This window comes from Musa acuminata, chromosome BXJ2-10 (assembly GCF_036884655.1).
Source record: "Musa acuminata AAA Group cultivar baxijiao chromosome BXJ2-10, Cavendish_Baxijiao_AAA, whole genome shotgun sequence".
NCBI classification, from domain to species: Eukaryota; Viridiplantae; Streptophyta; class Magnoliopsida; order Zingiberales; family Musaceae; genus Musa; species Musa acuminata.
In genome coordinates, this window is record NC_088347.1 from 27754758 (window position 1) to 27768946 (window position 14189).

The 14189-nt window shown below is 49.4% G+C and overlaps 4 protein-coding genes across 4 annotated transcripts; 2 read left to right on the top strand and 2 right to left on the bottom strand.

Moving 5' to 3' along the window:
• The first annotated feature begins 3512 nt into the window (after nucleotides 1–3512).
• On the top strand, nucleotides 3513–5912 carry LOC135624898 (probable WRKY transcription factor 31). Its single transcript, XM_065128954.1, has 6 exons — nucleotides 3513–3979; nucleotides 4069–4167; nucleotides 4247–4411; nucleotides 4493–4789; nucleotides 4873–4986; nucleotides 5069–5912. The coding sequence occupies exons 1-6, from the start codon at nucleotides 3626–3628 to the stop codon at nucleotides 5726–5728; spliced, it is 1689 nt and encodes a 562-aa protein (XP_064985026.1). The 5' UTR covers nucleotides 3513–3625; the 3' UTR covers nucleotides 5729–5912.
• Nucleotides 5913–6374: 462 nt separating this feature from the next.
• Nucleotides 6375–8366, bottom strand: LOC135585630 (receptor-like serine/threonine-protein kinase At1g78530). Its single transcript, XM_065130827.1, has 5 exons — nucleotides 7607–8366; nucleotides 7186–7524; nucleotides 6861–7115; nucleotides 6649–6782; nucleotides 6375–6563 (listed from the first exon to the last, which is right to left on the bottom strand). The coding sequence occupies exons 1-5, from the start codon at nucleotides 7740–7742 to the stop codon at nucleotides 6375–6377; spliced, it is 1053 nt and encodes a 350-aa protein (XP_064986899.1). The 5' UTR covers nucleotides 7743–8366.
• A 1351-nt stretch (nucleotides 8367–9717) lies between these two features.
• LOC135624235 (S-type anion channel SLAH1-like) lies at nucleotides 9718–11697 on the top strand. The gene is made up of 2 exons (XM_065127651.1): nucleotides 9718–10735; nucleotides 11317–11697. The coding sequence occupies exons 1-2, from the start codon at nucleotides 9866–9868 to the stop codon at nucleotides 11593–11595; spliced, it is 1149 nt and encodes a 382-aa protein (XP_064983723.1). The 5' UTR covers nucleotides 9718–9865; the 3' UTR covers nucleotides 11596–11697.
• A 540-nt stretch (nucleotides 11698–12237) lies between these two features.
• LOC104001041 (mitogen-activated protein kinase kinase kinase 18) lies at nucleotides 12238–13996 on the bottom strand. Its single transcript, XM_009423218.3, has one exon. The coding sequence runs from the start codon at nucleotides 13654–13656 to the stop codon at nucleotides 12358–12360; it is 1299 nt and encodes a 432-aa protein (XP_009421493.2). The 5' UTR covers nucleotides 13657–13996; the 3' UTR covers nucleotides 12238–12357.
• Between the last annotated feature and the right edge of the window lie 193 nt (nucleotides 13997–14189).

Genomic DNA, 14189 nt, shown 5'->3' on the forward strand with positions numbered 1-14189 from the left:
AGATTGAATCGGTAAACTCATTGGTCAGCATGTAAAGACACCCGATATGTGAAGCTAACATTGGAGTGGTCGATGTGTGGAGGCAACCAATGATCAAGCGACTACCGATAAAAATGACCAAGGATAAATTCATTAATCATAAAAAAAAAAACTTGGCAAAAATTCTTTAAAATCAGATTTTTTTTTTATAATTCGTCCCAAGAATAATCTTATCATATGTGACTAGAAGCTTACGTATTGTTAACATCATAAATAACAAAAATCATAAAAAGAATTAACCTTATCGTGATGCCAATACTTTAACTTGTAGCGGTCTAAAATATTGTTTGGGTAAACACAGTGGACAAAAAAAAGCCTAGGGATTCAAGGTTGGAGAACAAGAATGGAAACCAGCTGCAAGTCTAAATCCAGTAGAAGACGGCACCGGATGCAGTGACCGGCGACCTACTACATCGGCCCGTCACATCAGCCTAACTGGTACTCCATGCCACACATTTTTATAAGCTGAAACCTTCTCCCTCTTGCCTCTTGAAGTCACCGCGGTACGAAGAACAATTAATACGACGAGCGAGGCGGCAGCGATTGCCAAATATTCAACGTGGCGATCAGGTAGAGAAATCTGCTCCAATCAAGCCCAGTAATACGCAGAACAACACTCTTTTGATGCTTTGCTAGCTTCCATGAAACGATACTAGCAATGGAATCTGCAGGAGGAATTAATGGCGAGAAGAAGAGGGTGAGGGCTGCTGACGAAGGCGATGATAGTAACCGTGGAGTATTTGCTACCACCGGCAAGCGAAGGTCACCGGATACCCGTCTCATCACGTTAACTCGGATGTTGCAGTGGTTGGAAATGCTCACTGCACATGATAGAAAACTCCACACAATAAACAAAAGAGACCAACGAGAAGAAGAGAGAGAGAGAGACTTCAGATAATTGACCTAATAAGTCAGATGGATCCATCAAACGTGCAATTTGCATCGTTAAGAGACGCATTTTTCTACGTGGTTTCTTGGAAGGTCGTGTATTCACGTGATCTTATCATTATAATATATCAGTCAATTCTTATATATACATATATATATATATATATATATATATATCCTCTTTGTCCCAACTACTATTTCTTTGAAGCTTCTTTCCTTCAGGCTCTTACAACACACACTTTGCGGTCCTTCCTTTCCTTATTGTATTATATTGAGATCGTCATATAACAAGAGGTGGAGTTCTCAGGGAATTCACATCTCAAAAAAGTCTTCAGATGTAGACGGTGCTTCTTCTCATCTCTCACGGCACAAAGACTGGTCCAACATATCAGCGCAACCAGGCGTTTTGCTGACGGAAGTAGACCGAGAAACCATTTCGTATTCACATGCATATCCTGATCGAATGGACCGGAGGCAAGACCTTCAAGTTAGGGTTCTTCTTTGTCCAACGCCGTCGTTGAAGTTGCAGAAAAGGCCACCGCAGCTGCTCTTATTTTCTCGTTGGTTTCTGTGACCCATTAAGAGTTCTGTTTCACGTTCAAACTGTGTGCTTCTCGGTAATTGATGTCGGAGCTTTTCAGCCGCGTCGGTGAGCTGATGGAACCATTGTGCTCTCTCGTGTTGCTCCGTTGCTCCGCAGTCTAAGGAGTACACATCAAGACGAATTGACCAAAGTCGGCACAGCAGGCGTTCGTTGAAAAGGGATTATCTTATGAGCATATTGGATGATGAAGATGCATTCGATGCGTAATGCACAACGTGCTCCAATTGCGTTAATTAGAATATGCCATCTGTCGAAGACCTTTTAGTACATGTTACGTCATAATCTAGTGGCGTAAAGAGAATGCTAATTCGGAACCAATCGATGCCTCGTTCTATGTTTGTCTCTCATTGGTGTCGAGTCCTATAAAACTACGTCAAGTATCAATAAAGCGTCAAGTATTATTTTCCTCTCAATACACAAAAAGATAGTAATCATCCTTGTACGAGTGATTCAACGAAGAATCCGCGTACATATACAAATGACCAAAGCTAATTTTCAAGGTGGCAGTTCCGTATTTGAAATCTTGGAAGGCCATATGCTAGTCTTTGTGTATACCATCCATCACACGCTATTCCGACTTTTTCCTGTGGGAACAGCGAGGCACGTAAGATGACGTTTCCGTCTTATCGTCGTCGACGACCAATGCATTAGTTTAGGGCGGTGCATGAAACGGTCCTCTGCCTCCGACGACCACACGATGACCAGATCCACCGATGGTTGGAGCAGCACCCAAGTCACACAGACGCTTGATTACTAACCCCACTCCAAACCTTGGACATTCGCTTCACTTTGTCCGTGATCCGACCTTAAAGATCAGGGTTAGAGTTTCGATCGAGAGAGCACAGCAGCTAAAGAGGACCCAAAGATGATGAGAACATCAGTCGCGACAAATGAGGATATTAGGAAAGAAAAAGGACAAAAAGAGGATCTGTCACAGCTGATTCTTGGCACCTCGGATCGAGGGATAGATTTGTCGTCGATTGACTTTTCGGCCTCAGGTCAGTTTGCCAGTTAATTCCATGCACGACGGTCGCTGCAATCAATCTCAGCTAATTAGGGTCGAAGAAGGAAAGGCGGGCCTCTGGTGTGTCCATGCCAGTCAACGAAGCGATGGAGGTCGTCGTCGTTTCAGGTGAGCTCTTTGCCTTCGCTACCTGCACCCCCGGGAATGTCTTTACTTGCTTTTTGAATGACTTCAGAAAGCATCACCTCTTTCGAGTCCAAAAGTCACAACTTGCTGGTACAAAAGTCACGGGTTGCTTCACATCGACGGGGACGGATGATGGGCAGATTCAACAGACCACCTAAGCACCCCTATCTCGTGGTAATACTACGTGCGTTCGAGATGGTGATGACGACGACGATCCGTGTGGAGGAGTAGTTCTTACTGTTCACGCAATGTCCTTTCCCTTGACTCTTCTCTCTCTCTCTCTCTTTCTCTTCCTGAAAGGGTCAAAGCTCTAAAGAACGGGGAGATACGACCGCTGCAAACGATGAGGTCGCGCTGCGTTCCACGACGCATCCCACGTGGCCGCCTGTGAGTGGGTCAAACAAGTGGAGCTCCCGCCCTTTTCCCATTGAGCTCCGCCGAGGGAGGGGTGGACATGGGAGCACGGGATCCCCGTCCCGAAGCATGCGTTGGAGGATGATGCCCACATTCTTCGTGAGGGTGAAGTCGGTGTTTGCTGTCTGGGTGAGATGCCGTAGAAAAACAGAGAACGGTGGGCCCAGTCAAAGGAGTTGACCTGTTCTTCAAGTAATCTCGCGCTCGCTCGCTTTCACTCTCACGTGGAATCCGCCAGCCCAATCGGAGGTGGTGAGACGCGATGCGGTCGCATTGAAGCGGTCACATCGAAGCGGTCGCATCGTCCCTGGAAGCCTCTCGGAATCCTCCTCCACTGACGCACGACCTGATGTCATCGTTACTCCCCTCCAAGTCCTCTCCCCGGCCTTTATATTGCCCTCCCCGTCTCGGCGATTAAAGACTTCAGACCTCTTTACCCTCCTCATCCTCCGCCCCGTCCCCATCCCGCTCTTCCTTCACTTCCATCTTTCATTCAATCCAGCTGCGATCGTTTGACGATCCGTAGTTATATGGATAAAAGTGGTGGTACGGGAGTGCTCACCTTGGACACATCGGCTCCTCTTTTCCTCGCTTCTTCTCTGAGCTACGGCGGTGGTGCACTCAAGCGAAAGCAGCCCATGGACTCCAGCGGCCACCCTATGGTCAGCACCGGCATCGAGTTCCCGATCTGCCTCAACCCCCGCAGAGATGTCCGGACGATGTTGCTGGCGAAAGATGAGGTGAGCAACGACGACCGCGTTGCTGTGGGTGAGGTGGATTTCTTCTCGGGTGAGAAGAAGAATTCGAGAAGCCTGGTGGAGACAGAGCTGGATCTCAAGGTGCCGAGTCTTAGTAGTATCAAGAAGGAAGATCTCACCATTCAGGTTTGTGTTCACTGGACCCGTAATTCTACATTACTTCGTCGGAAAAGATTCTTAGATTGTATGACGTTGATTCTTCTTGATGTATTTAGACTGGATTGCACCTTCAAACTCCCAACACGGCCAGTGATCGGTCGACAGTGGACGACGGGTCGTCGAAGAATGAGGATGATAAAGAAGGCATGAATGAGGTTAGAGGTTTTGCCTGAGTGAAGGATCATCCAATTTCTAATCATCCAGAACTAATTGTTCTGAATTTGCTTGACTCAGCTGGCCGCCATGCAAGCGGAGGTGGCACGCATGAAGGAAGAGAACCAGAAGCTGAGGGCAGTTCTCGGCCAAGTGACCACCAGCTACAACTCCCTGCACATGCATCTCACCACACTGATGCAACAGCGGAACCAACGAGAGACCGCAACCCCGCAAGCACATGAGGTAAGATGGATCGTGTCTGTACGAAGAAACCCAATTCCAATCTATTAGAGCAATCGAGCCAATCAGCTGATTCAAATCCAGGCTATGGTGGAGGAAAAGACTGATGCCAAAGATCGCGACCATGGAGGAGTGCTTGTCCCGAGGCAGTTCATGGATCTCGGCCCAGCAGCCGACGACGAAGAAACGTCGGACTCGTCGACGGCAAGCCCCGATCGATCCGCCTCGCCACCGGGAAACGCTGAAGTAGGATCGGCAGAACAGAGCTGGAACCCCCATAAGGCTCAAAAATTGAACCCCACAAAGCCTGCTGACCATGCCCAAGAAGCCACCATGAGGAAAACTCGTGTCTCTGTTCGAGCTCGTTCGGAAGCGCCCATGGTAAGCTTAGGACCCTTAATTGGATGTCTACCTACGACGATGCACCAATCTGTTGAGTACATAAGACTCTGAATTCCTTGCAGATTACCGATGGATGTCAATGGAGGAAGTATGGGCAGAAGATGGCGAAGGGAAACCCGTGCCCGAGAGCTTATTACAGGTGCACCATGGCAGCCGGTTGTCCCGTCCGCAAGCAAGTAAGCGCCCATCTCCTCGTACCGCTGTTAGCATGAACATTAAGCACATAACTCTCGCTGATGCACTGCATTCTCCGATTAGGTTCAACGGTGTGCCGATGATCGTTCGATACTGATAACAACATACGAGGGCACTCACAATCATCCGCTCCCACCGGCCGCGATGGCCATGGCGTCGACCACCTCTGCCGCAGCGTCGATGCTCCTCTCCGGGTCGATGTCGAGCACTGACGGACTGATGAACTCGAACTTCTTGGCAAGAACCATCTTGCCGTGCTCGTCGAACATGGCGACCATCTCCGCGTCTGCTCCGTTCCCGACCGTCACGTTGGATCTCACCCAAAACCCGACGAACCCTTTGCAGTACCAAAGGCCACCTGCCGGCCCGTTCCACGTCCCCTACCCTGGCGCCGCTCCGGCCTTCAGTGCGCCTTCTCAGCCCCCGTCCCTACCGCAGGTCTTCGGCCAGACGCCACACAACCAGTCGACGTTCTCAGGGCTTCAAATGTCGCTGGAGATGGCAGCCGCCCAGTTCCCACACCCAAAGGCGCAGCCAGTCATGCCACCCTCGATGGCGGAAACGGTGAACGCAGCGACCGCTGCCATAACTGCCGACCCGAACTTCACGGCCGCGCTGACTGCCGCCATCAAGTCCATCATCGGCGGCAATCATCAGACCGTCAACGGCAGCAATCTTATCATCAACAACAACAACATTATTCCCGATAAATCTTGCAGCTAGCCCTGCAGTTGCAATTTTCCGGCCACGGTTGGTTGCTGTTGAACATACATCGCTCCTTCCCTTTTTCCCTTCGTGATCATTCTTTTACATATTCATTTGTTTGACGGAGAACTAGAAGACCATGTAATCATACGTGTTATTTGGGGCGGTGCAAGAAAACAGAGAACTGCATTACTTCCCCTTCTTTCCCCTGTTCTCTTCTTCTTTCTCGAGTGTGGTTGGCATTTTCCCAAAAGGGAGGTGTGCGGGGGTTGGTGCAATCCTCCGACCCGGTCCTACTCGCTTACCTCTTCGTGTGGGGCTCTTCGTCGGCGGGTCAACGATTGCGTCCATGCACGTGAAAACACCAAGGCGACAGAAGAAAAAGAAGAAGAAGAAGAAGGCCGGCATCAATGGCAATTGGACCCGTTAAACCGGTCTGACACGGTATTAATGAGTTGGACCGGATTGAAGCCCTTTCCGGTGTCAACGAATTCCGAGTTGACTCCTTAGCTACCTTTAACTAAAATATTATACAAAAATAAATACATTAAAAATATCTTTTATATTATATATATATATATATATATATATATATATATATATATATGTCTTATTTCCTTATCGGAAATAATGACTGTCTGCATGAGCAAATGGGAGGAAATGGCTAATCGATGAGGGAACTTATTTGCTCGAGCATTTTAAGAACTTCCGCCATAGCCGGCCTCTTTGAGGGATCCGATTCCAGGCATTTCTCTGCAATGCGGAAGGCTTCCTTCACCTCTTCGGTAGGAAAACAGCTGAGGGTGCTGTCGACTGCTTGCTCTTGTCTTTCATCTTTGACGACGTCTTTTACCTGTTGCACAATGCTTCAAACCACCATTAGTTTGACTTGGATCGATGTACACCAATTTAGAGAGTTTGGATCATAGAAGCTTTACCCAGGTTACCAGCTTCGTGCCTTCTTCGATGAATGATTCATCTGTGGGCCTTTTACCGGTTAGAAGCTCAAGCAAGACCACACCGAAGCTGTAAACATCTCCCTTTGTTGTTGCTCTCCCTGTGTCGAAATATTCTGATGAAACAAGCAGAGTCATTGTCAAATGGAGACAGGGGTTGAAGAAGAAGATGATGGTTGCTGCAGATTACTTACCAGGGGCAAGGTAACCAAATGTTCCAGCTACAATCGTTGAAACATGGGTCTGATCTGTGTGCATCAGTGTTGCTAATCCGAAGTCAGAAACCCTTGCCTCCATGTTCCGGTCCAGCAGTATGTTGCTTGATTTGATGTCTCTGTGGATTATGTGAGGTATGCAGTCATGATGCAGATATGATATGCCTCTTGCTGCACCCACTGCAATTCTGTACCTTGCAGGCCAGTCAAGAGGCTTCTGTTTGCTCGATTTGCCTGCATCACAAACTTCTTGTCAGCATCTGATTACATGAAACCTAGATCGGTAGAAAGAGCTGTAGATCACCATGAAGCAGAGTGTCCAAGCTTCCATTTGGCATCAGCTCGTATATGAGTAGATTAAACTGTGCTGCAATGTAGAACCCATGGAGACTGACAATGTTCCTGTGCTTTATGTCACCCATGGCCTGCAGCTCTCTTTCAAATCCACGGTCTGTGTCTTTGTTTCCCTTGTTCAATCTCTTTACAGCGAACGCAGTCTTTTCGTCTACGGTCAACCTGTAGACGGTGCCGAAGCCTCCGGATCCTATTATGTCCTTGTTTGATAACTTCATCGTCTTCTTCATAAAAGCCTTGGAACTCAGAGATTGTGCTGCTGGAGACCTGAACACCACCATTCTTCCGCCTGCTAAAAGGCAAGTCAGTGCTCTGCTTCACATTCAACAACGTCGATCGCTCTATAACAGAGTTGCCTAAACGGGATTGACCTGATAAGGAATCTTCGATGATTCTGCGTTTTCGTGCCCATCTTTTGTAGAGCAGAAAAGATATAATGATCTTTGACATCACAAACGCAAGACAGCAGATCGTAATATAGAGTGCAATGACAGGAGATCCAGCCATGTCTCGCAAAGTACCTATTGATGATTCAGATCGTCTTCTTTGAGGTTGAGTAGGGAAAGAACTGCATTGCACCCATGAAAGCTTTCAAAATCAAACGTGAAGCAGAGTGCACTCACCGAAACGGAAGTAATAGTATCGGTACCTTTGGACAAGACTCGAAGAAGAAGCTTGCGAAACGACAAATGATGATGAGTGTCAATCATGGAGTTGGAACCAGGTGATAAGTACAAGCAGGGGATCTCCGGAAATGGCAGCTATCATTGGTGACATGTTAGGTGGAAGAGCCACACGAGCCTACCTGTGAAACCTGTTGGATCTTGTGAAACCTGAGCTACCACAACCTTCCCTTTCTTCGTGTACTGGATCCTGCTACGGTGGAGAAGAAGGACTGCACGTGAGACCCGTGAATAATATGGATCATTCCGAATCAAAGATATACCCAAAAATAATTGCTTTGTCACAGAAATGACAAATCCAATGGCCACATTTCTTAGTTTGTCTGTTTTTGGAGGCGGATTGGAGAATCTTTCATGAACTGTTGCATGTCGCTAGCAACACGTAATGGATGAGCAGTGGTTGGGATGCTCTTATCACTTCCGATCCTTTGGTGACTGTGTCACCATGTCATCTGTGGGACTCTGCGTTCAGAGACTGCATGTGTCGTTCCTCCTGTCCAAAGCAGAGGAGAATTGGCTCGTAACAGAGGCCTCTGCTTCCAGCACACTGAATTAATACAGTGATGACAAGTCAATTCTTCTTCTTCGTACTCAATGTTTTTACTCAATGTGCGCACCGAAGGGTGCATTGCACGCCGACAACCTCTGATTGTCGGAAGCTTCACAGTTTTCCTACCGAAGGCGAGAAGGCAGGATGACACAGGCCTGAGAAGGAGATTGGAAGAAGAATGACCAAAACTAGAAACAACCAGCTGTATCCAATCGTACCTGCTACTACAGCGATGGTTCTGCAAGTTCATGTTGGCCTGGATCCAGTTCTTGTCCAGTAAACCACATGTCGTCTACTTAGAACCTCCACTAAGTCTGATGCCGCTAAAGTCAAGATTTTCTCCTGAGACCGTCCAGGGAGGGCACCATAATGGCTTTCCATGCAATAGCTCACCTTGACAAGGGTTATCCAAAGTTTGGTCTCATCCTTCACCCCATTAATCTGAGAAACCAAGGAAAAAAGGTAGAGAAGATGTGAACTGATGTCTGCTTTGAACTGTCACAGTGTACTTGCTTCTAAAAGCTGAAAGGGAAAGACTTTGAGCAGTGCCAGTTGAATCAGAGTCATCCCTCCCCAGCAGATGCTTTAGTTCATATTTATATCCTTATATAGGACCAGCAGACTCTCTCATACGTTGCTTTGCTTATGTCCACTTCTAGTGGACTCAGAACGTGCTGAAGCTCTTCCAGTGATGGTCCCATGGAGCTCTTCATGTCCACTTCTAGTGAAGCTCTTCACACAGTACAGTGATGGTCGCATGGAATAATAGTAGCTTTTTGAAGGAGATACATGCCGACGATATAAAGCAATCTGTGTGGCTTCAGGTACTTCGTATCGCAGCAGCACGTTCATGCATATGTCTGCATACGTACTGCCAAACCTAAGTCCACTAACTTTGTTCATGGTTATCCAGTGCAGCTGTATTTATCTTTCTTGGAAGTGGAATGACGGGAATGGCTGATGCCCAAAGCTTGGGAAGTTGATCAACACAAATCTCACTGGACTATCACTGAGCCTTGGTCGGAAAAGGTGGATTATGTCGTCAAGAGGAAAGAGAAAAGAAGGTGAAGGATCAAAAGAAGTGGTTGCATAAAAGAAAGATTAATATGGAGCCTTTGATGAGTCCAATCACATGACAATCTCTGTTGAGAATCCATTAAACTAAAATGGTGTGAGTTTTTGAAGTGCATAATGCGGTCCACCAATATTTCGTTACCCACCAGTGTCGAGTTGCATGCGGGTCGATGACTCGTCCGGTCATCCACTCAGCCGCCTTCCTCCTCGTCTCGAATCGATTCCCACACCCTTTTGCCCTCTCTCTCTCTCTCTCCCCCCTTCCCTTCCTCTCTATATATAGACATATACTGTGCTACATGAAGAGAATACGATGATCAAAGATGGAGCAAAGCGAACACCACAACCCCCACCAAGTCCAACTACAGATCCTTACGTCATCTCCGATTGCCATTGCTGCGGCCACCGCCACTGCTTCTGAGAAGGTTCTCTCGAAGCTCTCTGTACTGACGAAATTCCACGCGGGATACTTCCGCATCAGCCTCTCCCTGTGTGGCCAGGCTTTGCTATGGAAGACGCTCAGCGAGCCGACCACTGACGCCAGCGCTCTCCGACCTGTCCTCCGTAGGTTGCCCTCCGCTGCCTTCGTCCTCCTCTGGTCCCTCGCCTTCCTCACCCTCGTGGCCCTCTGCCTCCTCTACGCTGTGCGCTGCCTGTTCCGGTTCGGCAGCGTGCGCGCTGAGCTCCGGCACCACGTCGGCATGAACTACCTATTTGCACCCTGGATATCTTGGCTCCTGCTCCTCCAGTCCACGCCCTTCCTCCACCCCAAGACGACTTGCTACCTCCTCCTCTGGTGCGTCTTCTCTATCCCCATCCTCGCGCTGGACCTCAAGATCTACGGCCAGTGGCTCACCAGAGGGAAACAGTTCCTCTCCATGGTGGCCAACCCGACAAGCCAGATCACAGTCATCGGCAACTTGGTCGGGGCACGTGCGGCGGCGCTGATGGGATGGAAAGAGAGCGCTCTGTTCATGTTCTCGCTGGGCGTCACGCACTACCTCGTGCTCTTCGTCACGCTGTACCAGAGGCTGCAAGGGAGCGACTCCCTGCCCGCGATGCTACGTCCGGTGTTCTTCCTCTTCTTCGCCGCGCCGAGCATGGCCAGCTTGGCCTGGGATTCCATCAGCTCCACTTTCGACATCTCCTGCAAGATGCTCTTCTTCCTCTCCCTCTTCCTGTTTGCTTCCCTGGTAATGAAAAGTCTTAACTATCACTAGCTTATTGCCAAAGTTTTCAGTTTGGTGAATCTTTTCAACATAATTCAGTAATTAGAGATATAAGCACCCATCATCCTGTGGTAATAATCACTCTAATCGATATAGTTTTCTCTGTGAGAACAAGATAAATTGTATCTTTATTCCCCACTAATGAAGCTTGAAAACAAGGTTTTGTGGCATGGAACTAATGCGCATGCACAGCTTAGACGGCAAGCAATAAGAGTGAAATGGTCAAGAGAGAGAAAGAAGAAGAACGCGAGATTCCTGGAATGGGAGATAACAACCTGGATTACATGTTAGACGGACTGCTTGCCTGGTCTCGTAACATACATGCTCACCTTTTAAGGAAGAGGCAAGCCACAAAGGAAGCACCACCACGGCACCACATCTCCGTATCCTATGGAGTAAAAAGTATGCGTCGGCGCTTATTGCATTGCATGGCCGCTCACGCCACCACGTCACATCCCAGTGGCTACGAATCCGTCACAAACTCCTCCGTCTGCGTAAGCTTTGACGGTGGCATGAGATCACAGGGAGATGGCTTTGTGCTGCAGGTATCGCGGCCGGCGCTGTTCAGGCGGTCCATGAGGCATTTCAGCGTGGCGTGGTGGGCGTACTCCTTCCCGCTGACCGTGCTGGCGCTCGCCGCCACCGAGTACGCCCAGGAGGTGAAGGCGGCGGCGGCCAACCTGCTGATGCTCGTCCTCTCGGTGCTCTCGGTGCTTGTCACCCTGGCGCTGATGGTGTTGACGGTCATCAGGACCGGCGATCTGCTGCCTCGCGATGATCCGTTCGTGTGCGCCACATCTGCTGCTGGGGGAGCAACTCGTTGACAACATTCTTCCTTGTATTCACGTACATTAATACGGACATGAGAATAGATCGCATCGTGTCTCGTGTTCTTTCTTATTTATTCAATCCTTTTAGTACCTAAATTTACCGATCTGTGGTTGCAATTATTTGTATGTCATGTAAAATACTAAAATTACTGATTTAATAATACATGACATAAATTGAACAAAACGATTACACTTTAGGTGGTTCGAATCCGAGCCTAACCTAATCGTCGCACGGTCGAATGCGATATGTACCAAATCTGGGTAAGGTTAGGGCTGGAATATTTCCGCCGAACCATTGGTCGGATTGGGTCAGAATTGACGCACAACCGAAGTCGAGCCACCTGGAAAGCAACCTTCAACCGACACGACCTGTCTACCTCAATTCGTTCACGTGAGTCGATAAAAATTAGGCCGGACCGACCGGTTGAACCGGTCTGATTCGATCAAACAAAATTCCGGTTCGACCAGCTATAGACCTAATATTTTGTTGGATAGCGTGAGAGCATCATATGGTCGCCACTTAACAACTAACGGACGGTGCTTCGCGATGCCGAAGAGACGCCTCGGATATGGGGTGGTATTGGGTGCAGCCCAACACCAACTCGCAGATAAGGCTCAACCCGGTCGAATTGCATGTGAACCATGAAAGGGAACCCGGCCTGCCCGAAATTTGATGCAAGGATGTTGAGCAGTAATCGTAGGTTATTGCGATATTAAGAGAAAGATATAGGAGAAACCAGAGGGAAAAGACCACTACTAAGATCTAACGAGACCAATAGGAAATCTCAAATTGGTGGAAGAATACACCTCCGTCTTACAGCTCACAAATTGCCGCTCTTCTCCCTCTGCTACTTGTACAAAGCTCGTGTCACAGTGACCACTGTTACTATTGATCACACCAAATTCGTGTGAACTGTGGAAAGAATCCACCGTATCCATACGATGAATACTGCTAAGCTTGCTGCCGTCACCACAGACCGTTATCTCACCGTCGGTGGTGGCACCGGCCGGACAACTTGGGAAGCCGTGGCAGTCCTCGCCGTCGCTCCTGACCGCCACCCAGTTCTCGTCCCATGTCCAATTAGGACTGCTGCTGCTGCTGATCAGATGTTGGATCCTCGCCGACGGTTCATCATGGGATGGGTGCTCGGCTGATTGCTCGGAAAATGACTCCCAGAATGCCTGGTCGAGAGTGCTCTTCGGCGAGGCCCAGAAGCGATCTGAATCTGGTTTAGACGAAGGATTCGTCCGGGAAGAAGCCACGAATTCGTGCCGGAGGAGCTGCTCTGCCGTCCACCGCTCGCTGGGATCCCGCTTGAAGCACTTGCTCAAGAAGTCCTTTCCCTCTGCCGAGAGCCAGCTCGGGAAGTCCGGCACGACCCGGGAGAAGGCGATCCGATGAACCACGCCGATGGCGTTGGGAACGTCAGGCCATGGCGGACGCCCGGTGGCCATCTCGATAACAGTGCAGCCTAGAGCCCACACGTCGGCCGGAGGCCCCTGTTCTTCTCCCCTGGCGACCTCCGGGGCCATGAACATCGGCGTGCCCCTCAACCCACGACATTCTCCGCCGCCACGATCATTCTCGTCGATCAAGCTTGCGCACCCCAAGTCGGCAATCTTGGCGCGCCCGTCCGACCCAATCAGAACGTTCCGGCCTTTGACGTCGCAGTGGACGACGCCTTCCGAGTGAAGATAAGCCAAACCCCGCAGGATCTGATATGTGTAGGATCGAATTGCGGCCTCATCGAGCCGACCTCCATGCCTCACGATCTCGTCCGACAGCGAGCCTCTCGGAGCATACTCCATGAAGAGATTGTAGTAGAGACCGCCGGCGAGCCTGTGTGAGCTGACGTCGAACCCGAAGCAAGAAACTACATAGGGAGAACCGAGAGAGGACAGAATCCTCTGCTCCCTCTGCAGGACAGCGGAGCGAGAGAGCTCCACGGACTTGACCGCGAAGACCTCTCCAGAATCCAAATCCGTAGCCAACAAGACGGTGGCGGACGAGCCGCGGCCGATGACACGACCTCGGCGCCACCCACCAATTCCCATCTCGCGATGCGACAGCGAAGAGGTGGACGGAAGCGAGCAAGAGGCAGAGGAAAGAGCCTGTTGTTGTATGAATGAACTCCTCGGGTAAGAGATTAGATAGATATATATCGAGAGAAGGGGCGACAAATATTTCAGACTCCGTTGAGTGCGAACTTTCTCTTTAGATTCAGTACGTTTGGACTTCCTTGTCGCCAAGAAATACTAATCCAAAGGGTGACGCACGCCGCACTGCGCCACCTGTCCCTTGCTTCATCCTACTGTAAACCGGCGGCCAGGCGTGATAACGTTTCGTGTGACGATTGGAGAAGCTCTTCTCTTTCCTTCTCCCACTCGAGTCTATCCGCCTTAACTTTGAGATTGCGTCACGAAAGTACCGCTCCAGATGCTGCGTCGGCCACAACACCACAGCTTAGCTCGCCGGATTCGAGCCCACGCGGCCGGCTGCAGTCCACGGGACTCGACTTGGACCATCTCAACTCGAGAGAGCGCGAGGAATATTATGTAGGCATCTGCCAACAAGCCGACGGTTGCCT